General features: G+C 39.7%; 1 protein-coding gene across 1 annotated transcript in view; it reads right to left on the reverse strand.

Moving 5' to 3' along the window:
* The window catches only part of LOC126263195 (endoplasmic reticulum transmembrane helix translocase), a 190,358-nt gene that overhangs the window by 46,546 nt on the left and 117,231 nt on the right, over positions 1–26,581 (reverse strand). Inside the window, exons 17-20 of the mRNA XM_049960258.1 lie at positions 22,155–22,278; positions 17,349–17,545; positions 10,105–10,247; positions 5,343–5,475 (exon numbers count right to left, since the gene is read on the reverse strand). Coding sequence (XP_049816215.1) covers positions 5,343–5,475; positions 10,105–10,247; positions 17,349–17,545; positions 22,155–22,278 — 597 coding nt within the window. The remainder of the gene's footprint in view (positions 1–5,342; positions 5,476–10,104; positions 10,248–17,348; positions 17,546–22,154; positions 22,279–26,581) is intronic.

Here is a 26,581-nt window from a genome sequence, read left to right on the forward strand (position 1 = left end):
GGCATAACTGGGTCTGATTCAGGATCAGGAGAAGGGGGCAAAGCCCCCGGGAAGCCCAGTCCTTTGACTTGCACTGCTTCTTCTTCTTCTTCCTCGGAGGGAGGGAGGAGGCATTATCAGTAAGGGAACAAGTGGCAGTGATGTCGGGATTGGACAGAGAGATAGTGGCTTTGGGGCCCTTGGAGTGTGGGTCTCTTGTCCGACCCGAGGGTGCAAGCTTCCTGTACTACAAACACTTGGGTGTTCCAAGAGGGAGCCCCATCCATAGGATGTCTTCCCTGGCCGAGGAGGAGGATGAGTAGGAGCTGTTCCTGGAGGGGAAGGGACAGGAGGCACTGAGGGTGAGGGATGGGAAGGGAAGGGGGACAGGATGGCGGTAAGGGGGAGGGGGGGGGGGGTTGCAAGGCCTCCCCACACGAAGAGGGCGGCCACAGTCACCACATATGGGAGGGGTATCGCATTGCAAGGACATGTGGCCAAACCATTGCGAGGACATGTAGCCAAACTTGAGGCAACAGAAGCAACACATGGGAGGCGGAATGTACAGTTTCACGTCACATCTGCACACCATTATCTTGACCTTCTCGGGCAGCTTATCCCCATCAAATGCCAGGATGAAAGCCACAGTGTCTACACAATGGTCCTTAGGACCTTTCTGGACATGCCGGGCAAAATGGACACCACATTGTTCCAGATTTGCCCTGTGTTCATCATCGGACTGGAGGAGAAGGTCCCTATAGAAAATTACATCCTGTGTCATACTGAGTGACTTGTGAGGAGCGATAATCATGAGCATGTCTCCTAAACGGTTGCAGCCACAGATGCAGGCTGGCTGACTGGCAGAAGTTGTGTTTATAAGTAGAGCGCCAGATCTCACCTTGCTTAACAACTCAACTTCACTGAAATTGTCCTCAATTTGGTCCACAAAGAAAAGGGGTTTGGTGGCGGCAAAAGTCTCCCTGTTGGTCCTGGTACAAACCAGGAACTGAGGAAAGGGTTTCACCCCAAGCCATTGGGCCTGGCTCTCTTCCCAGGGGGTAAACAAGAAGGGTAAGGCCGGTAAGGCAGAAACAGGAACTGAGACGGAACTATGTCGAGAAAGAGGCACGGCCACAGAAGAGGGGCCAGAGAGTTTAACATGTTTCATGTGCCTAACATCTGCCCGCATATCACCTACTCCGAACAGGGGCTCGCCTTGTGAGCATCACCCAGCCACAGCAACGGCCACTTGGGAGGACAGTCATTGTTGGGTGTTCCGATGTCCAGAAAAGATGGGCAAGCACTCATAGGATTGCACAAGGCGTTTACAGGACAGGTCCCAGCAATGTGATCCCTGTGGTGTCGGCAGGCCCAGGTGGGTATACAACAGCCCTACCACACAGACTGGCTACCAATCTGATTGACCTAGCATGGAGGCAAAAGGGTTATTGTGGGGAGGGAAGCGAAGGGAGGAAAAGGTAGAGGGCGAGGAGGAGGAGGAGGAGGAGGAGGGGAACCTACACCAAAGACGCTAGGGAGGGAGTTCTTCCCCATCTGGCTCGCACTACAGATTTCAAATTTAGAGATGAAAGTCAAACGCCTGAGGGGGACCAAAACAGAAAAGCCAAAATAGAGGAGGAAAAGCAACTAACCAAAACCACAAGGTGAAGCAAAGTCAAAAGGATAGCTGGGCCAACATAAAGAAGAACACCAAGAGAGGGAAAGGAAGGGGCAAAGGGAAAGGAAGACGGATAGGGATGGAGAAGGAAGGGGAATGTACAGCAGCCTGGTAAAGAATAAAGGCTGCAATAGCTCGGGGACACATTCACATTGCGTATGTAGCCACAAAAGATCTGTGGTCCCCCTGGGGTACAGCACAGCTACTGACTCTGCACCTAGCGGCCCTATCCCCCCAACATCCATACTTGCTACCACAGCTGCACATCATCTTCCACCACCCCTACCCTGCCACCCTCTCCCCACCTCATGCCTCCTTTTTATCCACACATCTCACTCCAGATTGCCGCTCATGCTAGATGCTGGCACATTCTGCAGTCAGGGTCCGAGCAGCCATAGGCAGTATCCATGTGTATGCAAGTCATTTTTGTCTTTGTTTTCTGCTTCTGGAGAAGGCTAAAAGTTTAGCAATCTTTTCACTGTGTGTCTGTGACTCAATGCCTCCTGTATGTGGTGAGTAGCAATAATTGTTTTTGTATTACTGTTATACCATCCTGGACTTTCCACTGCCTGAAGGTTACATGGGTCAACTGAGAACCAGTGAGCAGGTAATGAATCAAACTGGGGGAAAAAAAATGTCACAACTTGGTTACAAGAAGGGATTGGATGGCAGGACAAATCCTTAAGCATGACGTCTCATCATTTGGTAATGGAGGGAAGTGTGAGGGGAAGACTTTCTCTTCGCAAAATGCTATTGAGAAAATTTAGGGGTGAGAGATTTGCAGCTGACTGCAGAATGGTTGTATTGCCTCCAATGTACATTTCGCATAAGGACCACAAAGAGGAGATACAACAAATTCGGGTTCATATGGAGGCATGTTGTTGTTGTTGTGGTCTTCAGTCCTGAGACTGGTTTGATGCAGCTCTCCATGCTACTCTATCCTGAGCAAGCTTCTTCATCTCCCAGTACCTACTGCAACCTACATCCTTCTGAATCTGCTTAGTGTATTCATCTCTTGGTCTCCCTCTACGATTTTTACCCTCCACGCTGCCCTCCAATGCTAAATTTGTGATCCCTTGATGCCTCAAAACATGTCCTACCAACCGATCCCTTCTTCTAGTCAAGTTGTGCCACAAACTTCTCTTCTCCCCAATCCTATTCAATACCTCCTCATTAGTTACGTGATCTACCCACCTTATCTTCAGCATTCTTCTGTAGCACCACATTTCGAAAGCTTCTATTCTCTTCTTGTCCAAACTGGTTATCGTCCATGTTTCACTTCCATACATGGCTACACTCCATACAAATACTTTCAGAAACGACTTCCTGACACTTAAATCTATACTCGATGTTAACAAATTTCTCTTCTTGAGAAACGCTTTCCTTGCCATTGCCAGTCTACATTTTATATCCTCTCTACTTCGACCGTCATCAGTTATTTTACTCCCTAAATAGCAAAACTCCTTTACTACTTTAAGTGTCTCATTTCCTAATCTAATCCCCTCAGCATCACCCGATTTAATTTGACTACATTCCATTATCCTCGTTTTGCTTTTGTTGATGTTCATCTTATATCCTCCTTTCAAGACACTGTCCATTCCGTTCAACTGCTCTTACAAGTCCTTTGCTGTCTCTGACAGAATTACAATGTCATCGGCGAACCTCAAAGTTTTTACTTCTTCTCCATGAATTTTAATACCTACTCCGAATTTTTCTTTTGTTTCCTTTACTGCTTGCTCAATATACAGATTGAATAACATCGGGGAGAGGCTACAACCCTGTCTCACTCCTTTCCCAACCACTGCTTCCCTTTCATGTCCCTCGACTCTTATAACTGCCATCTGGTTTCTGTACAAATTGTAAATAGCCTTTCGCTCCCTGTATTTTACCCCTGCCACCTTCAGAATTTGAAAGAGAGTATTCCAGTTAACGTTGTCAAAAGCTTTCTCTAAGTCTACAAATGCTAGAAACGTAGGTTTGCCTTTTCTTAATCTTTCTTCTAAGATAAGTCGTAAGGTTAGTATTGCCTCACGTGTTCCAACATTTCTACGGAATCCAAACTGATCTTCCCCGAGGTCCGCTTCTACCAGTTTTTCCATTCGTCTGTAAAGAATTCGCGTTAGTATTTTGCAGCTGTGACTTATTAAACTGATAGTTCGGTAATTTTCACATCTGTCAACACCTGCTTTCTTTGGTATTGGAATTATTATATTCTTCTTGAAGTCTGTGGGTATTTCGCCTGTCTCATACATCTTGCTCACCAGATGGTACAGTTTTCTCATGACTGGCTCTCCCAAGGCCATCAGTAGTTCTAATGGAATGTTGTCTACTCCCGGGGCCTTGTTTCGACTCAGGTCTTTCAGTGCTCTGTCAAACTCTTCACGCAGTATCTTATCTCCCATTTCATCTTCATCTACATCCTCTTCCATTTCCATAATATTGTCCTCAAGTACATCGCCCTTGTATAAACCCTCTATATACTCCTTCCACCTTTCTGCCTTCCCTTCTTTGCTTAGAACTGGGTTGCCATCTGAGCTCTTGATATTCATACAAGTGGTTCTCTTCTCTCCAAAGGTCTCTCTAATTTTCCTGTAGGCAGTATCTATCTTACCCCTAGTGAGACAAGCCTCTACATCCTTACATTTGTCCTCTAGCCATCCCTGCTTAGCCATTTTGCACTTTCTGTCGATCTCATTTTTGAGACGTTTGTATTCCCTTTTGCCTGTTTCATTTACTGCATTTTTATATTTTCTCCTTTCATCAATTAAATTCAATATTTCTTCTGTTACCCAAGGATTTCTATGGAGGCATATAGACAGTAATTATTCCCTTTGTGGTGTATGGTACCTTCTGCCACATGCCATACAATGGCAGATACAGATGTAAAAACTCTGGAGGGAGACCAAGGGTCAAATACAGTAAGCAAGTTGAAATGGATGATGAGGCTTGCATAGGACAGAGTAGCGTGGAGAGCTGCATCACGCCAGTTGTCGGACTGAAGACCAGCAGAAAAACAACAACGACACATCCCACAATCTAAGATGAACAGTGGCGTGCTAGCAATGAATCTGCTTTGTTTACTACTGAAAGTACATAATGACTGACAAATTCAGGTATGTAACCTAAAATACTACAACTGAAATTACAGTTGTAGTAGCTAATAAAAGTAGTATAATAGATACCTTTTTGTTTACAATGAATCTTTACTTCTGCACTTTCTTACAAAAATTTACAGTCTATAAAAAATTATAATAAAGTAAAACACAGCATAATATACGTCATAGAGAATACAGGATTCAAGTAGCATAAAATACATTCTATTCTCGACATAAGACAAACAACAATGACAAAAAAGCAGAATTTTAAAAATGAAGAAGAAGAAGAAGAAGAAGAAAACAGAGAACTAATAATGAAACAACTGTAGGAAATTTGGAAATACCTAATGCTCAAATTGTTACTCAACACAAATTAATATTGTACAGCTACAGTGTAAAAAATTTTATTTATTTTATAAAGATTCTGCATATTAATAGCTTTATACATGTCTGTGCCAATACAGCTGACAACCAGAAGACAATGCATCCATAATCTCAGATATGTAGTGAACAGCTTCAGAAAATTGTTCCAAAAAATAGATGGAATGTGTCAAACAAGAACTCACTGTAATGTGGAAGTTACAACTTACCCTATAATTAATGGCAAATGTTGCAACTTGCAGTGCCATTGAAATTATGTACACTGTGCTATTAAGTAAGCTTGGTGCAAATTCTTCTTCTTCACTGTCAACATCACCAACACTTTCTGTGGGCTTTTCATCCCTGCAAAACAATAATAAAATCAGAAAGACAAGGTTGAGAGAAATGTATATGAAATAGCAACCCAAAAAAATTTAAATTATGGGGAGGGGGAGGAATGAGTTAATTGTTCTTTGAAAATATTTTCTGGCTCATATTCCATCTTGAATTTTTTTCTATTTTAATAATCAGTAGCTCTGCATTCAGGATGGTTGGATCACAATGGTAAAAGTAAAAAATTAGGCAAGGAACAACTTTATTGCTCATATGACATATTTTGAAATTTATCTATCGTCAGATATTCGGAGCGACTGCTGCATGTGAATGTTTGTTTCACATACAACTGGAAACTCTTCATCTACATGCAGCAATCACTCCTGGATATCTGATGATGGACAAATTCTGAAATGCATCATATGAGCAATAAAGTCATTTCTTGACTGTTGTTTGACTTACCACTGACCCAGTCAGCCTGAATGCACTACTACTGATTATTATAATAATTGTCACCTGCCTCCAGCATGACTACATGTCACATTTATATTCTTCTATTTTATTGTATATTTTTACATTCATGGAAAAAAAAAATTGCAGCACTAAGGAGGAGTGACGCAAACAAAAGTTGGCAGATGTGTTTCTACTTCTGAAAGATGATACCTATTCAAATTTTGGACTTGTTGCATAAGAGTGAGGATGCAAATCAGGTTTGCTTTACACACACTCTGTTTTGTGCGAGTTTGGATGTGGTGAGCTGATGTTAGTCCAGAATTCCTTTAAAGTGACAAGACACCATTACCAACACTCAACTGTGGCATGTGAGACTGCCGAGAGAGAAGACCACTGTGTTCAGCATATGGCTGTGGCACTGTTGTGTTGCCATTTATGAACAGCATTCCAGGGGATGTTTTTCAACAGAATAATGCTCGTCCACATACCACTGTTGCAACCCACTGTGCTTTACAGAGTGTTGACATGTTGCTTTAGTCTGCTGTATCACCACATCTGTCTCCAATCGAGCACATATGGGACACCATCTGATGACAACTCCAGTGTCATCCAAAACCAGCATTAACCGTCCCATGTCGATCGACCAACAGCACTACCCATCAACACTGCTTGCTGTCTGATTCACCCTTTAGAAATTTCAATCTCCCAGACTTTTTGTTGCGAGCTCTATATTTTGAAAGTAATTTGAAAGTAGCAACTTCATAAAGGCAACTGCTTGAAAAATTAAGGTGTAGTAACAACAGCCTCACAATATATTTACTCTCTAATGAAGTCTGTAATTAAGGATCAGGAAATATTTGCAAATAATTGTAGCATTCACAGATATAACACTAGGAACAAAAAATCACTTCTTAATATTACTCCTGCAGAGGAAGAAGTATGCTGCCATAAAAATATTTGACCATCACCCTTGTGGCTCAAATGGCTCTGAGCACTATGGGACTTAACATCTATGGTCATCAGTCCCCTAGAACTTAGAACTACTTAAACCTAACTAACCTAAGGACATCACACAACACCCAGTCATCACGCGGCAGAGAAAATCCCTGACCCCGCCGGGAATCGAACCCGGGAACACGGGAGTCACCCTTGTGAATTAAAGGTTCTGGCAGATAATGGAAGTTAAACACATTACTATCATTTCTACATGAGAATTCCTTCTACTCCATAGATGTATTTCTGATTAGGTAGTATATATGAGGTGCGTCCATAAAATATGTTTTCCCACATGTTCCACAGCTAGCAATCCATATGACATGATATGGTGTATGTGCTAACATAACTTCCTGGGATCTCACGTTAACTTTGCAGCAGCAGTTGAAAATGGAGGTTTGTATTCCAGCCCCCACCATGTGTGACGTGAGACAGTTTTTGATTGCACAGAACACAGTGCCGATTGAAATTCATCATCAACTGTGCCAAGCCCACAGGCCTAACGTAATGAGCAAGCAGATGATGTATCACTGATGCAGAGACTTTACAGGATGCACCAAAACGTTCATGATGATGAGCACAACACAGGAGGCCATCCATTATTACAGTTACCCATGTATGGAGAATCATCACTTCACAACCAAGGAACTCAGCAGTCAGTTTCCACAGATGTCTGCTCTTTGTTGCCCGAAATTGTCAAGAACACCTGTTCCATGAATTGGATTCTGAAACAACTAACACCTGAACACAAAGCTAAGTGCATGGGGCCAGTTTTGACTTTTCTGCAGTGGTACCATGATCACAGTGATGAGTTTTTAGACTGGATCATCACAGGTGATGGGATTTGGGTTGCACACAATAAGCCAACCAGCAGTCAAGGGACTGGTGTTACAATAGCTCTCCCTGTGAGATGAAATTCAAGCAGACTGTGTCAGTGTGGAAAGTGTTGTGTTCAGTGTTCTGGGACAGACAGGGTGCTCTCCTCCTCAAACGCCTGACCACACGTGAAACGGTGAACACTGAGCATGGTAGCAAAACAACGCAGAAATTGTGACACGTCATTCAGAACATGACAATGCACAGTCGCACAAGGCCTGACGGACAACAGAGCTCCTGCAAATATACATCTGGGAGGAGTTTGATCATCCATGCTACAGCCCGGACTTCACTCCCAGTGACTCATCTGAAACCTTAAGAAATTCCTGTCCAGTTGAGTTAGCATTTTCAGACTGACAGAGGGGCAGAGATGGTTGTCAATTGCGGATAGCAGACTTCTACGACAAAGGGATACAAAAGTTGGTTCCATGGTATAACAATTCTGATGGTGAATATGTTAAAAGCAGATCAACACTTGCTTTATCTGTTCCCATAAGTCTTTCAGTGACATTTTGTTTTGTACCTGTTCACAATACCCAGGGAAATTTATTTTATGAATGTGCCTCTTATATGATTGGGTTACATTTATCAAATTTTGTCATGGTTTAAGATTAAAACAAGAAACCCGGTTATGTAAATGGTCAGCAAGTTGTCATGTTTTCTCTGAGAAAATATATCTACTGACCTACTGACACATTCCATACATCATGCTGAGTTTTTCCAAATATGATCTGCGAACATGTGAAAGACCCAAACTAACTGAACTAAACATCAAGGGTACCAAAATGGGAAGATTACATTATTGTTAAGTTCCTCAGTCTGAAGAGTGGTTTGATGCAGCTCTTCATGCTATTCTATATTGTGCAAGCTTCTTCATCTCCAAATAACTATTGCTACCTATAGCCTCTCAATATCATTGTGCACTGATGGTTTCTTCCCAAGGAAGAAATTTGACTAAAATGATGTCTTTTCAGTCTTAAAATACTGAAGTCATGATTTTTTTGCCCGAAATTGTAGTTCTGAATTTTCTGGCAGATAGGGAACTGGTGTCATGCCCCTGTGATGACAGTCTTTTGGTTTCAGGCATGTAATGAGCTACCCACATTCCTTATCAAATCACAATAGAACTCAGCAAATCCTTACCATCCAATTCAAGTCACTCAAGTAATTCGCAGGTACTACTGACCCGACCTTTCTTGTGCTATTCTGTCAGCTATTTTGAAACCCATCTTGAGTACACTTGCAAGTATCCCAGTGTTTCTGCAAGTGTCCTCTGTTCATTATCAACACTTGTTCTGCTTCCACTAAACTACATAAACCACTTAAAAAGACTCATTCTGTTCGTAATAATTTTGCAGTAAACTATTTTTGTTCGCAAAAAAATTATGATAGATGTTATTCCTTCTACAAATAGGAAGTGGATCACAGAATGTGGGTTGCACTTGGTGGAACTTCTTATCAACTTCTTTCATGCAGCTGGACACTACAACATGAGTTAATGTACTATCTTGTTCCTGTGATGCTCGCTCTTATCAGAGGATACCCCTCTACCACTCAGTGTTGCCCACCCTCAAAAAACCACAGTCCATTACGGTCACAATATACTTACTTTCTGAACATGCATCACAGTTGCAGTGATGTTTCTGTGTAAAGGGGAGGCAGATTATAGTTTGTTGTTGATTTTTTTGTAAGTGAGAATCAGCACCACCCCAATATATTTCAAATCATGTGTTTTCATATTTTATTTCTCATTGGTAAGGATATTACCATAGCCTTTAAATAAGACAGTGCTCATTGATACATGGCATGTGCTACATTACACACTGGTACTAGTAGACTGTGATTTGTTCTTAAGAGGATGTGTGAGGAAGATAACTACGAGACATTTACCACAGAGTTACTGGTGACTAACACTTTCAGTACTTGCAAGCCTGATCTTTTTGTCTTCAACACCAAGCCTAACAAACGTTAAGTTCACACTGAGCTCATTCACCTTGAAATTAAATTAACTTTGTCTCAGAATGGGATGGACAAGATGCTGAGAGACAGTGGAATTCCAATGGGATAGAAGGATGTAAGCAGCTTAGAGGGCTTCCTCAAATGGTGTTGAGAATGACCTTCTACATATATACTATTTCAAATGTATGTATATACCTTGTTTAAGAAATGGATGCACAAGTTAAGGCTGACTCAGTTATGTTCTACACATTATGTCTGCTGTAATACGTTTGACATACCACTACAAACAACAAGAAGCAAATGTGGTACCCTATTTCTTAATAAATAAATAAATCTTACAAAAGCAATTTGGTAGTTTTGTTAACAATTTTCACTTACTTTGGTGGTGATCTCAGTGATGCTTGTTGCACTAGGTATATTAGGCACACAAAATGTACCGTAAATTGAAGTAAGACTGTTAGAATAGTGTAAAGGTTGAAGATGTTTGGAAGAGGTCTTTGCTTTGACAATGTCTTCAGTGGCTTGAAATGAGAGAAAAACAATCATCATTTGATACGAACAAGTCAATCACTGGAGTACAATTATTTGTATGAAATATGATTTTTTTATTACTAACTAATCACTTTGGATTAACAGTAAGACCCACACTGTTATTAGATTAGATTAGATTAACTTTCATTCCAATTGATCCGTAGTGAGGAGGTCCTCCAGGATGTTGAACATGTCAGAAAAACAACAATACATGACAAATATTTACAACTGAAACAAATAAGCTAATGTACCATTCCACAGGTCCCAAGTGGAATGATCGTCATTTTTTAATGAACACTAAGAGTCATTTTACAAATACTAATGCACTGAATTTAAAATAAAAATGTTTTTTATTTATTTATTTATAAGGTAATACAACTACTGTAATACTTATTTACAATGAACACATTACTGCACTGAAATGGTGCAGAAGTTATCGATTATACTCACACACACACACACACACAAATTTTCAATGAACACATTACTGCACTGATATTGTGCAGAAGTTATGTTGTACTTATATACAAATCAGTTGGTTTTACTAAGAAATTCATCAATGGAGTAGAAGGAGTTGGCCACCAATAAATCCTTTAGGCTTCTCTTAAACTGAATTTCATTGGTTGTTAAGCTTTTTATGGCTGCTGGCAAGTTATTGAAAATGTGTGTTCCTGAATAATGCACACCTCTTTGTACAAGACTAAGTGACTTTAAATCCTTGTGAAGATTATTCTTATTTCTAGTATTGATTCCATGAATTGAGCTGTTGGTTTGAAAAAGTGATATATTTTTAATGACAAACTTAATTAAGGAATAAATATATTGGGAAGCAGTAGTTAGTATCCCTAGTTCCCTAAAGAGGCTTCTGCAGGATGTTCTTGAGTTCACACCACATATAACTCTTACTGCACGATTTTGTGCCCGGAAAACTTTAGCTTGGCTTGATGAATTACCCCAAAAAATAATCCCATATGACATTATGGAATGAAAGTAAGCATAGTATGCCAGCTTTTTCATTTTTATATCCCCTATGTCTGACAAAATTCGCATTGCAAACAGAGATTTGTTAAGACACTTCAGCAGTTCTGTGGTGTGCTCCTCCCAGTTGAATTTATTATCAAGCTGTAATCCCAAGAATTTAACACTGTCCACTACTTCTAACTTCTTGTCATCGTATGTTAGACATATACTCTTGGGACACCCCTTACAAGTTCTGAACTGCATGTAGTGTGTTTTTTCAAAGTTTAGTGACAAAGAATTGGCTAGGAACCAGTGATTAATGTCCACAAATATTTTATTGGCTGATCTTTCTAAGACTACACTTGATTTGCTATTTATTGCAATGTTTGTATCATCGGCAAACAAAACAAACTTGGCATCTGGTAATGTTACTGATGAAAGGTCATTGATATACACAAGAAAAAGTAAGGGCCCAAAATGGAACCTTGTGGGACCCCACATGTAATTAGTTCCCAGTTGGATGATGCCTGATAGCTTGATACATGTCTCTTTCCTAATAACACCCTTTGTTTCCTGCCAGAGATATAAGATTTGAACCATTTTGCAGCATTTCCTGTTATACTATAATATTCTAGTTTACTTAAAAGGATATTGTGATTTATACAGTCAAATGCCTTTGACAGATCACAAAATATACCAGTTGCCTGCAATTTTTTGTCTAATGAATTAAGCACATTTTCACTGAAAGTGTAGATAGCCTTCTCAATATCAGAACCTTTTAGAAATCCAAACTGTGACTTTGACAGTATGTTATATGAGATAAGATGGTTCTAAAGACGACTGTACATTAATTTTTCGAAAATTTTTGAGAATGCTGGTAACAGTGAAATTGGACGGAAATTTGATGCTATTTCTTTATCTCCCTTCTTAAACAGTGGCTTAACTTCAGCATATTTCAGCCATTCAGGAAATATTCCACTAATATATGACTGGTTACACAGATAGCTTAATATGTTACTTAGCTCAGAATCACATTCTTTAATTAACTTTGTTGATATTTCATCATACCCACTAGATGTTTTTGATTTTAAAAATTTTATGATGGACATTATTTCTGTTGGGGTAGTGAGGGTAAAATTCATATTACGGGAGTTACTTGAAATGTCTGGTCTAAGGTAATCCATAGCAGCATCTACCGAACCTGACAACACCATCTTTTCAGTAACAGTTATAAAATGTTTGTTAAAAAGTTCTGCAACACTATACACATCTGTCACCAATGTATCATTTACTCTTAATGCTATTTGTTCCTCTTCATGTCTGGTTCTACCGGTCTCCTCCTTCACTACATCCCATATTGTCTTTATTTGTTATCTGATATGACTATCTTTTCCTTGTAATATATTTGCTTTGACATCCGTATTACAGTCTTTAATATTTTGCAGTATTTCTTATAATGTGCTATAGCATCAACATTGGAAATGTTTCGGATTGACAGATACAGTTTTCTTTTTGTTTTACAAGATACCCCTATTCCTCGAGTAATCCATGGCTTCTTTGTAGACTTTGCTCTAACCTTGGTAAGTTTTGGGGGAAAGCAGTGTTCGAATAAGGTAAGCATTTATTAGCAAAAATGTTATATTTTTCATTCATGCCATGAGCACTGTAAACATCAGTCCAGTGAATGTCTCTGAGGAGTGTCCTAAAATAATCAATTTTTGGCTTACTGATTACCCTCTTGAGCTCAGATTTAACAGATGTTATATCCTGTTCAGTATTAACATTTAACAGAAGGAACTGCATGTCATGGTCTGAGAGGTTTTGTAATATAATTTTGTTCATTGGACTTTTCTATAAAGATATTATCAATGGCTGTTTGCGAGCAAGTGGCTATCCTAGTGGGGAACTTTACAGTGGGAATTAAGTTGAATGATAGTGTTACTAACTCAAATAAGTTCTTATTGGGAGAGTCTTTAAGGAAATCTACATTGAAATCACCAGCAACCACTATTTCTTTGTTTTTGGTTGTTAAATGGGCTAGTACAGCTTCAAGGTGGTTGACAAACAGATTAAAGTTACCTGCAGGTGCATGATATACACTTAATATTATGAAGGATTTTTTGTGAAATTCTAATTCTGTTGCACATGCTTCCATATGCTGTTCTAGGCAAAATTTATGAATGTCTATGTTCTTAAATTTATGACAGTTCCTGATGAATGTGGCAACTCCTCCTTTCTCCATTTCTGATCTACAAAAGTGAGATGCTAACCTAAACCCTGTAACACTTAAAAGTTCTATACCAGTGGTCACATGATGTTCAGAGAGGCAGATTATGTCAGCTGGGTTTGAAGACTCTAATTCATCTATGCAGATAGTTAATTCATTAATTTTATTTCTCAGTCCTCGAATATTTTGATGCAATAAAGATAGCTGACATTTCTCATTGACTGAGTTAAAATTGGGTGGAGTTAAAATATCTGCTGACAGTTGAAAATTCTTAACCAATGGCTGTTTATGCTGATGTAATAAGCTGGAATTATGTTTTTTGATTTCTTTCTCAAACTGAAGGTTTGTCTCAGTTCTAACCTCTCTTAAAATTTGCTTGCTTTCTGTCCTCCCTACCCTAAAAAAGGGTCTTTTCTGAATCCTATAACCACTGCTATTTTACCACTCATGACAGTGCCTCCCCCCTTTAACTTTCCTGCTATTTCCCCAGCCAATTTACCCTTCCCCTTCCTGTTGAGGTGAAGGCCATGCCTAGTATAATCCCACTACTGAGAGAATCAACATGAACCACACCAATGTGTGACCCCGCACCCGACATGAGCAGCCGTTCCAGCACCAAATTAACTCTCTTGACAGAAGAGTTCAAATGAGGTCGGTCATGGCGCCCAAGAACAGATACAAACTCAACACTAGTATGCTTCGATGCTGATGCAATCTTCGCCAGGTCACACTCTATACTGTACCCAGGATCTCTGTCAATACTGTTACCTGCCCCACCCACTATAACCACGGTGTCTTCCTTAGTGAAATCTTTGCCTGCTCCAGACCAGCACTAGGTTTAAAAAAATTGGTGACCTGGTATTCTGATCCTAGTTCATCCTGCAAAAGTTGGCCAACACCTCTTCCATGGGAACTACCTAACAATAACACTTTCTTTCTCTTTACTGATTTCCCTACATTCTTACTTTTCAATTTGCTGCTGAAAGTTTGTTGTGCCCTGTCTACACCTGCAACTGCTTGAGGCTCACCAGCTTCTAACTGAAGCAACAGGTCAAATCTATTTTCCACATTCACCATAAAGCTGTCAGACAAAGTTCTAGGCCTGTTGCTCCTGTTGCCACTTCCCACCTCTCTTTACCCTTCTCCCTCCTTAACCTGTCAAGATCTCCCCTGGCCTTGCCTAACTCAGCCTGAAGGGCGGCAATTTTCCCCTCCTGTTCTACTATCTTCCTATCTCTACTACAAATCCTACAAAACCACTGATGAGTCTCATTTACTTCCCCTATTCCCACGCCACTACAGTCACCCACATGGAAAAAACTACAGCACCCATCACACCAAAGCCCCGACCTAACAATTCTACGGCAAGTCAAGCACTTTTCACTCATGATAAACATAATAGTTTATTAAGAGTAAGTCAGTTAAATTACAGATAAACACGAAAATATGGTTACACAAATTTGGCCTATACGCAACTGTTTACGCAACTGTGTGTAAACAAAAACAAAAGTGCAAAGTTTCTGAAACAACAACTTAAACTTTACGCTACTTTCCGGAAATGCTAGTTAAATAATGAAGAGGTACGCTAAGTTAAATTGCTGGATAGAGCAAGGAACAACTAAACGAAATTCTATAGATTTGCTTCAGCAGAACGTAAACAGAAAATACGACTGTACGGTCTTTTCGCGTTTTCTGCTATATTACGTAATATAAATGAAACCTTTAATGGTACACTTAAACAGCACACTAATACACTTATTTACCACATAATCAGTACTAATCTATATGTTTTATAATCTAAAATGACTTATCTTTACGAGAACACCAAAACTCGCTCTAGTCGCCTGGCTGCAGGGCTGTTATTATTATTATTATTATTATTATTATTATTATTATCATCATAATCATCATCAATATCATTATAGATGTCAATAAAACACACACACACACACACACACACACACACACACACACACACACACACACACACACACACACAAAATAAAAATTAATGTTTCTTACATGTAGATGATCTAATAATTATAAACCATATGTAAAACTGGATTGGTCTAAATTTAAAAGCTAGATTTATTAGGATGATTACATGACTACTACATTTAACTTCTTGAGTTTACTTTAACATTTGTCCCACGTACCCCATTAATGAATCAAAGCTACTTTTCGATAGACAATTTTGAATTTAAGTTTCTATATTTTGATTTAAGAAAGAATAATTTTAATTTTGTGTAGCTCATATCTGCATTTTATTAGTATCTAGTGTTTCTTTCTTCAACTATACTGCTGTCATCATGCTTATTTCTCAGCTTATCACTGCCCCCCCCCCCCCTCCTCTGACCTCTTTTTCTGCAATCAAGAGTGACCGTTATTTAAGATGTTTCTTCTTCCATAAATAAACCTGTGTTATGTGATGATCAGATAACAGCAATTTATACCTTTAGTAAGGAAAGTTCTGGCAATGTGTACATGATAAGGAGTAAAGGAGACCAATCATCCAACTACAGAGGCTTTAAGGGGACCACACCGTCATTCAGGTTGAAAAAAAAATCGATTTTCGGTTTTCATCATATTTGATAGATTAACGTTTTATTTAAATACTCTGAAAAGGATTTTGCTGAAAAAAAAATTTTCCGAGCATTTTCCTACCACGTGTGTTTATGTGCCACGCCCACTTTTTTGCATATATTTTAGATCTTTATATCCCCTGCAATGCACGTTAGGGATTTTTTAAATTTTTTATTACCGAGTGTGTTGGCTATCCTTGGAATGCAATGGTCGGTATTCTTTTGTTTCTGCTGTTTGTAAACAACACACTTTCAAACACGCGGTTAGTTTTGTTCAAGTGTGATTGCGAGTAGTTGTTATACTTACTTTTGCAGTGCTTGTCTGTGTGTGTTTTGTTGTGTTTATTGCAGATGACAAAACGTAAAGGCATTTTCAAGAAACAACAATTTAGAGGAAACAAGTTTAGAAAGCTTTCTGTACAAGAGGTTATGTCGCCTGGTAACAATGTTTCTAATTGCAATTCTAACAACAAGTGCATCATCAAAGAAGCTCTCACCATTTCAAGAGAGTTACAACAAATTTACTGTAAGTGACAAGGGGTGCAGTAACATTATTATAAATTTGAGAATATTATCAGATGTAATTTCTAAATTTGTACAATGTAGACAGTGTGGTCAGTCACAGAGTGTGAAAATTTAAGGGTGTGCCAGTGGGAGAAAAGGCCTAGCAATTGCTTTGGATTTAAGTTGCACTAAATGCTCAGCTGTGATTTCATTTATGAGTTCTTCAAAACCAGAAGCAAGTGGCCCTTGGGAAACCAATACTAGATTAGTTTATGCCTTATGATCCACAGGCAAGGGCATGGCTGCAGGGAGAACATTTTTTTTAGTGATGAACTTACACCAACCACCAAATAAATTTGAAAAACTGACTGCAATATTAGAGAAAGCTTTATGTGGGATCAGTGAGGAAAACATGAAACTGGCTGCTAGAGAAGCAGTGGAAGAAAATGATGGATGTTCGGATATTGCAGTTGCACTTGATGGAAGTTGGCAGAAAAGAGGACATACTTCTCTGAATGGAGTAGTGGACATTTCATGAATTTTTAGTGGGTATGTTAGCAATTTGTTTTTGTATATAAATCGGGGCTTCAGTTATCACTAGTTCTCACTACAATATCATTTTTATAATTTCCTCACTACACTGATCTTTCCCCTGGATCAAACGTAATTGCCATTATTTCACTCCATCAATGCCTTCCATGGATATATGAAAAATTATGTTGCTCAAATCTCTTGAAAAAATATCTCTATTACCTTCTTTCATTGCAACCAAAGGAAGAAAGTAATAAAGTATGGATACTAAAAATAATTTAACTTACTTTTGATCTAGATATGAAGAGGAAGCAAGCAGCTAACAAAAGACCCTGAAGAGTTGCTTGTGTATCACTAAATTTAATACCATCTAAGTACAGAACTGATTGACTGTAAGCCAATATAAGGGCATTCAGTGCAAGTATCTTGAACATCTGTAATGTTGTAACCAGGGTGCATCTGCCTTGCTTCACAACATGACAAACTGAAAATGAAAAACAATATCTATTAGCTATCAGGTCGTATTACTTATTAACACAATAATATACAAAAGTTACAGCACTATCTGTATCAAAACTAGTGAAAGGTAGTTTCAGTTGTCTTGAACTTGACAGTTAAAAAAAGGTTTTCTTGACAACTGTGTGTTATACACTGAAGAGCCAAGGAAACTGGTAAACCTACCTAATATAGTGTAGGGCCCCTGCGAGTACACAGAAGTGCCGCAAGACAATGTAGCGTGGACTCAACTAAAGTCTTAAGAAGTGCTGGAGGGAACTGACACCATGAATCCTACAGGGCTTTCCATAAATCCATAAGAGTAAGAGGGGGTGGAGATCTCTTCTGAACAGGATGTTGCAAGGCATCCCAGGTATGCTCAATAATGTTCACCTCTGGGGAGCTTGGTGGCCAGTGGAAGTGTTTAAACTCAGAAAAGTGTTCCTGGAGTCACTCTGTAGAAGTTTTGGACATGTGGGGTGTAGCATTGTCCTACTGGAACTGCCCAAGTCTGTCAGAATTCAAAAATGGGCATGAATGGATGCAGGTGATCAAACAGGTACAAGTCACCTGTCTTATCTACCTGTCGTATCTACATGTATCAGCGGTCCCACACCACTACAGAGCCTCCACCAGCTTGAAGTCCCCTGCTGACATGCAGGATCCATGGCTTCATGAAATTGCCTCCATATCTGTACATGTCCACCCGCTCGATACAATCTGAAGCAAGACTTGTCTGACCAGACAACTTATTTCCAGTCACCACCAGTCCAGTGTCGATGGGCCCAGGTGAGGTGTAAACCTTTGTTTCGTGCAGTCATGCACTGCACAACGCTGCACAACAATCAGTCTTTCCTTCTCACTCCATCTGGTAAGTCTTGCCTGGCCCAGAGTTCTGGGTGACTTTTCCGAACTCTACCCCTTTTCCTAAACCTCATCCATCCTTTTCCATCACTCCTATTCCTTTTCCTTCAACCCTTCTCACAGATGAAGGAGCTACTGGATCTGAAACCTTGCACACGTAATACATTTTATATGTGTGTTTTCCTGCCACTGCTTGATGAGTAGATCCAATCACACTTACAAAGGAAAATTTAGACAATAAAATGTCCTGGCAGATTTGAATATTATGGACACTTTACCAGAGACAACATGTGAGGGAAGTGACAAGTTTGAAAGATGGTAGGAGGGCATCAGTGTAGTTAACTGTTTCCTGGTAATCATTTTAAATGGTGAACTATGTCATTTTATGCTCGTAGCATGCTTTTTCCCCCTCAATAATTTCAGTATTTAAAAACTCTGAATACCCGCTAAAACGCTTCCTTATAGTCATGTGATACCTAGTGATGTCACTGGCTAGCATGCTGCTCCTACTGTCGAAGTTCATCCACAGTGATATTTGTTTTTGGAATTTACATTTCGGAAAATGGGTTACAAATGGAGTATAGTGCCTTGTGTACATCTATAAAAACTGCTGACAAATTGCTTTTGAGTCTTCAAACAAAGGAGAAGATGAAACTTTCTGGCAGATTAAAACTGTGTGCCGGACCGAGACTCAAACTTGGGACCTTTGCCTTTCGTGGGCAAGTGCTCTACCAACTGAGCTACCCAAGCACAACTCATGCCCCATCCTCACAGCTTTACTTCTGCCAGTACCTCGTCTCCTACCTTGCTTGGGTAGCTCAGTTGGTAGAGCACTTGCCCGCGAAAGGTAAAGGTCCCGAGTTCTAGTCTCGGTCCAGCACAGAGTTTTAATCTGCCAGGAAGTTTCATATCAGTGCACACTCCGCTGCAGAGTGAAAGTCTCATTCATAAAGGAGAAGATGCATAAAATGTGGTTGCAACTCCCTCGTAGAGATCCAAATGGGATAGTAGTAACTATGTGGTTTTATTTCTGTGAGGTTCAATTTGATATAAGTAAGCACTCCATATTAACATGTTGTCCTTTTATGTTCCAATGTAATGTTTGCAGGATCGATCCTCATTTGGAGCAAGGTTTTTTAAGGATACTGCAGTCTTTTTTTATTTATGATACATTTACGTAAGAGCTTTAAATCCTATATCATAAGACATTTTAATATCTATTTTCCTTTATTAGCTTCATTTTACACCTGATCAATTTGAGAGGAATCAAGATGAGGGCATAAAGAAACTGTATTTTGTACCTAAAGTAGCTCTTTGTCTGAAGAATCTGAGAAACCATTTAACAATTTCTGAAACATTATTCTTCCTAACCAAGTCATTGGAGATAATTTGCCACTTCCAACAGTCTCCATTGAGCCTGTTGTAAAGGGGCCTCACAAAGAAAAAAAATTGACCATTGCTTGGAAGCTACGAGAAAATGCATTAAGATCAGGGAATTACGTTAAAATGAAAGCTGGTCCAGCTTAAGACTTTTAACTCATGATGCTTCAGCAGCAGTTAAATATGCAGTAGAAAAAACCTTTAAGGTTCTGCTGCATCAAGTGTGTATTTTATAGACATATTTTTCCAGTTGATTAAATTAAAGAGCTAGAGGAACAGAAATACAGCAATGTGTAAAACTGTTGGACGCAAACACAATAAAAATGTCTGAAAATATGAAAATTGATAAAGAGAGGTATCTGGAAAACAGTAGTAGTTCTGATAACAACACAGCAATTAACAACCAAATTATCTTCTGGATGAAAAACTTTTGACTGTGTTTTATTGTGCTGGCTTTCAAAAGTTATTCTGGAAAAACCTTCTCAGCATGATCCAATCAAATAATCCATTTCCAGATTCCTTTAGTTTTAAGATGTTTTGGTACTTATTGCTCTGTCACAGTACTTCCATTCCAGTCAACACGCAATGCAATTTTCACATTTCTTATTTCTGGATGATAAAATCTGTGTTGTGTTTTTGAAGAACAAAGAGACCATAGACTCATCAACTTCAGGAAGATTTCCACAATCAGCCTTTACAAAATTCCTTTCCACTGTTACTTAAAAGTTGTAAACAAGTTTTCCATGACTAAATAACTACACTATTTGCAGAAAAAGTACGGATAAACACTAGCAACTTTGGCTAACACTCCTACAACACACGTTTAGCTTCGTCTTACTCCTAGCCTCTGACACCACTAGAGCTTCAGCCAGTGACAGTGTGTTTTCTATCACAAGAACATATCTTGAAAATTTAATTATTCTTAAGTTTTATTTACATAAAAATAACAGATATTTTGTGAGAATATTGACCAAATATGCTATTTGAATGTTATAATCATACAGAATAACAACAATCTAAACCAAATTTTTAACATGGGTAAATAGCCTATTGGGTGTAAGGAGAAGATAAAGCACTGAACTATTATTTAAGAATTAAAATACGGAACAGTGAAGCTTTAAAATGGGAAAATAAGAAGCAGTTTAAATACACTGCAAATAAGTTTATCACCATAACTAACTAAGATTTTGGGAAAGGGCAGCAGCAATATCACACCCTAGCCAAAGGTTTGTGGCTATCCATCTTTCCCTATCACAATCAACTGCTAAATAACATCAAAAACTAACTCCAAGTTAATATCTGTAAGTAGCTTATTTATCTGCTGATGTCAAATCTCCAGACACTTTATCACAACAAATCATACTAAAAAAAGTGTTCTGGAGAGGTCTTTAAGGCTGCATATGTTAGCTTCACTGTGTGCTTAATGTTTTTCATGTTTTCAGTTCTAAACTTGAGATGTTTAATGTTTTATGTGTGTTCAATCCAAGGCAAAATGGTGATGTTTCTGTGATTTTATGCCTATTTTGCTATATTTGTGGTAAACTTCCGTGTATATGTGTCTTATTTTATGTGAGCCCATGAAGGCATAATTGCCAGTATGTCATTAACTGATTTTTAATTATAACTATCATATTAAGAGCAATGTGTTTGATACATCTTCAGTGCACCATTGCCTTGATACAGCATACTTTCATAACACCTAAGTTACAACACAAAAACAATGAAATATGAAAATTCTTAACTACCAATATGATGTGTACCATCATTTCTTACAGCAAATCATACAAATAATGATGCATTTTTGAGAAATTTTCTATGTTCTGGTGCTTTGAAACAGCAATTTTCAAAGGATGTAAGTTATAATAAGAAATCCATGAAATATGGGCTTCAACTGATAAGGATGAAATCCAATATGGTGTCTCCAAAGTTCTGCTTGTGACATAGATTTGAAATAGGATGGCTAGAATGAAGGACTGAGCCTTCAGAAGGCTACAAGAACTGTACACTGTAGATGTCACTCCCTCAAACCTCTGCTACATATAGCTAAGTGAAATTTCAAAGTACAGTCTTAAGACTAGACCTGTTTGAAAAACATCAGCTGACATCAACAGTTCCAAAAATGTTGAGCGTCATTATGTAAATTCACATGGGAAGTAATCGAAAGTGTCCTAATAATATAAATTCTGTAATCCATTATTGAGAAATGTATTTTAATAAATATTTTGGCGCAGCTCCACTTCAGAGCCCTTAACTATGAGTCACGCCTGAGGTATGATGATATTAACATAATTCAAACAACTGTCTACATTACAATTTCTAGCTCCAACTGTGGTGACATTTCAATAATAACTTACTACACATGATGGAAGATAGTTTTGATGTGAAGGGGGCAGCAATACTGGCATCTCCAAGTTTAACTATCTGAGCTTGATCTTGCTCTTCCATTTCTTTCAATAATTTCTGAATCTGAGCAACACTCTGAAAATAGAACAAAATTTTCATTTTAATGTTCTAATAACTACTCATAGCTAAAACCACTGCAAAAAGGTTAATAGGGAGTTTTAAAATTTAATTACATGAAAAAAATTCCAAAATCATTTAAGAGTTACATTTAATAAAATGAGATTTTTTAAAAAATTCTGTTTACAATATAGTAAATGGTACACACAAGAGCTTATGAAATAGAACAGCAGCAAGAGGTATTCCTAAAAAATATGGCTCTTCAGATATACACTCCTGGAAATGGAAAAAAGAACACATTGACACCGGTGTGTCAGACCCACCATACTTGCTCCGGACACTGCGAGAGGGCTGTACAAGCAATGATCACACGCACGGCACAGCGGACACACCAGGAACCGCGCTGTTGGCCGTCGAATGGCGCTAGCTGCGCAGCATTTGTGCACCGCCGCCGTCAGTGTCAGCCAGTTTGCCGTGGCATACGGAGCTCCATCGCAGTCTTTAACACTGGTAGCATGCCGCGACAGCGTGGACGTGAACCGTATGTGCAGTTGACGGACTTTGAGCGAGGGCGTATAGTGGGCATGCGGGAGGCCGGGTGGACGTACCGCCGAATTGCTCAACACGTGGGGCGTGAGGTCTCCACAGTACATCGATGTTGTCGCCAGTGGTCGGCGGAAGGTGCACGTGCCCGTCGACCTGGGACCGGACCGCAGCGACGCACGGATGCACGCCAAGACCGTAGGATCCTACGCAGTGCCGTAGGGGACCGCACCGCCACTTCCCAGCAAATTAGGGACACTGTTGCTCCTGGGGTATCGGCGAGGACCATTCGCAACCGTCTCCATGAAGCTGGGCTACGGTCCCGCACACCGTTAGGCCGTCTTCCGCTCACGCCCCAACATCGTGCAGCCCGCCTCCAGTGGTGTCGCGACAGGCGTGAATGGAGGGACGAATGGAGACGTGTCGTCTTCAGCGATGAGAGTCGCTTCTGCCTTGGTGCCAATGATGGTCGTATGCGTGTTTGGCGCCGTGCAGGTGAGCGCCACAATCAGGACTGCATACGACCGAGGCACACAGGGCCAACACCCGGCATCATGGTGTGGGGAGCGATCTCCTACACTGGCCGTACACCACTGGTGATCGTCGAGGGGACACTGAATAGTGCACGGTACATCCAAACCGTCATCGAACCCATTGTTCTACCATTCCTAGACCGGCAAGGGAACTTGCTGTTCCAACAGGACAATGCACGTCCGCATGTATCCCGTGCCACCCAACGTGCTCTAGAAGGTGTAAGTCAACTACCCTGGCCAGCAAGATCTCCGGATCTGTCCCCCATTGAGCATGTTTGGGACTGGATGAAGCGTCGTCTCACGCGGTCTGCACGTCCAGCACGAACGCTGGTCCAACTGAGGCGCCAGGTGGAAATGGCATGGCAAGCCGTTCCACAGGACTACATCCAGCATCTCTACGATCGTCTCCATGGGAGAATAGCAGCCTGCATTGCTGCGAAAGGTGGATATACACTGTACTAGTGCCGACATTGTGCATGCTCTGTTGCCTGTGTCTATGTGCCTGTGGTTCTGTCAGTGTGATCATGTGATGTATCTGACCCCAGGAATGTGTCAATAAAGTTTCCCCTTCCTGGGACAATGAATTCTCGGTGTTCTTATTTCTATTTCCAGGAGTGTAGTATGGTACTAGGTTAGCTGTGGTTCTCACATACTGCTATCACAAAGTGTTCCTAAATGAAATATCCAATTTGAAACAATTATATGTATTACTGCACATATAAGATAACATTAAATATCCAGTAAGTCTCTGTGTTTCATCAATTATAATAAAATTGTTGCTCATATCCCTCTTAAATTGCAACATAAATATTAAGACAACACTAAATTCATCCTGAAGATGTTTCAGAGCATATTCCTGCCCAAAATTAATGACAGCTCTTATGTTTCTTTTTTTTTTCGTCTTTAGCTGAAACAAGTCAATTCAAAAATGGTAGAAAAAATTGTTTTTTATATATCTCCACAACAATAAGTAACAATATGGGATCTGGTCGAAGTCAACCTACAAATGGTGAAAGAAACGATTACCTTATAGATCTCAACAATAATAAATAATATTAGGGTATTTGGGTGGCCAAGAGTCTGGTCCCAAAATTCTGTAATTTAGCTCCAAAGCGAAAGCACTGGTGTCTTCACCACACTTGACAGAAGCACAAAAGGCCACTGTATACAAAAATTTCCTTCTGTATAAGATTGGCACAAAATATGTTAACAGCAGACAATTCTCCATCATTCTCCTCGGGCTTCCATGCTAAAATTCAAATTGAGGAAGTGACTTTTGTCTTCCAATTCCTTTTACAACATAGTCAATTAACTATATTTTCTTCTACCAGTTGTCTGCAAGCAAAACACACACTAATTGAAGTCACTCTGGTCTCATTATAATTCGCTGTATGAAGCTTTGTAAACACTTGGGCAACACAATGAATGGATAAGAATGTGACTTCACAAAAAAAGGTTCTTTAATTGTTTTCAGATTTTCATCATAATTACAATACATGTATTTTTTGCAGTTCTGATTTTTTTCTTTTACTTAATAGGTTGTTTGTTCTGACTACTGATAGTTCCAAAAACACTATCATTATGTAAATTTATGTGGAATATATTCAAAATGTGTCCTAAAAATTTAAATTCTGTAACCCATTTTCGAGAAATTGACTTTAATATCTATATTTGGGGTCCAATTGATGTCAATGATGAATGCTTCTTTGCTACTAGTTTACTAAAACTAAAACAATTTTCAAACCAGCAATGTATCATAATTGTAAATTTGGTAGATTTCTGTAGATCACATGCCCGCTGTAGCTGTGAAAATTACCAATGCACTGAACTTTTTTTTACAAAAATTATATCTTGTCCACTTGAGTAATCCTCTCTCTCATTAACAACAGTCCTACACTAATTTTGCAGAATCCTTAAGGTTCACCACTCTTTCTTACTCTAATCTTTTCTTTGCTTCTCTTCTGCCAAAAGGAGCACCCGATTTCCAAGTAATACTGTCTTTTTACCTTCAGCTGCTCAGTGAGACCTTCCATAGACCACAATGCCATTTAACACCTTAAGTAAGAGTAGTGCAAACAGCAGTGCCAAACTACCACATGTCCATACAAATACTGTTTGGACTGAATCACTTATTATCGTTATGTCTCTGATGATAACAGACATACAGACACAATCTGTAATTGTTATGGTCTTCAGTCCAAAGACTGGTTTGATGCAACTCTCCAGAGTGTAACATTTATGTTGAATGGATCGTAAGGTACCAGACCTTCAGTCCGAGCAGAAGCACGTGGCAGTTTGGTGATGTGAGGCCTCCAGCATGGTGGGAATGATGTGCTGGCTAGCTATTGGCTAACAGAAACCAAAACTTATATGGGCATAAGAAAAATCCAGGCCTCTGATTGGCCAAAGAGTTTTGATCAGGAATGCCATAGTCACAGGTTAGGGTGTCTCACAGTGATGCCTAAGCAGACGGTTGCGTATTGATCGCATGTCATACAAAGTGTTGCCTAACAGCTTAATTATTGTCAATCGAACTAAAAATCATTGTTAAAAGACAACATGAACAGTCGCAAAACTGATGATGATCACAATTACTAAATTGGTCAGGAATGTGATGGTTGAGAGTCACACATATCACAAAGTGTAGGTAACAATGTAGGAAAAGACAAATTACTACTTACCACACAGACGACATGTCAAGTTGCAGACAGGCACAATTAAAAGACATGTACATAAAGCCAGTACTGTCACAGGTTTCTCCTACCCCCTCAGTGACTGGACCACCTGTGAAAGCAGCCTTCTCATTTACCAGCTCTGCTGCAATTACTGACAGCTTTTTATATTGGTATGACTACAACTAACTGTCCACCAGTTTAAACAGCCATCGCCATACTGTGGCCAATAGCGAAATAGACCACCCTATGGCACAACATGCAGCTGAACATAACACAATTCATTTCAATGGCTCCTTCACTACCTGAGCCGTCTGGATCCTTCCTTCCACAATCAGCTTTACTGAACTGCACATATGAGAGTTATCCTAACAAAAATTCTCCACTCCCATAATTATCCCAACCTCAACCTACAGTAACATACTGTCCCCCACACCCTCCACCCAACAGTCCCCCCCCCCCCCCCGCCCCCTTGTCCTGTCATCTCCTCCCCATTCTCATCTCCCACTCTGTTTGTTTGCAGCCCTCTGCCAAAGCAACTGCTCATCTTTCCCCGCCACTCTCCTTTTTGCT

This window comes from Schistocerca nitens, chromosome 6 (genome assembly GCF_023898315.1).
Source record: "Schistocerca nitens isolate TAMUIC-IGC-003100 chromosome 6, iqSchNite1.1, whole genome shotgun sequence".
Classification (NCBI taxonomy): Eukaryota; Metazoa; Arthropoda; class Insecta; order Orthoptera; family Acrididae; genus Schistocerca; species Schistocerca nitens.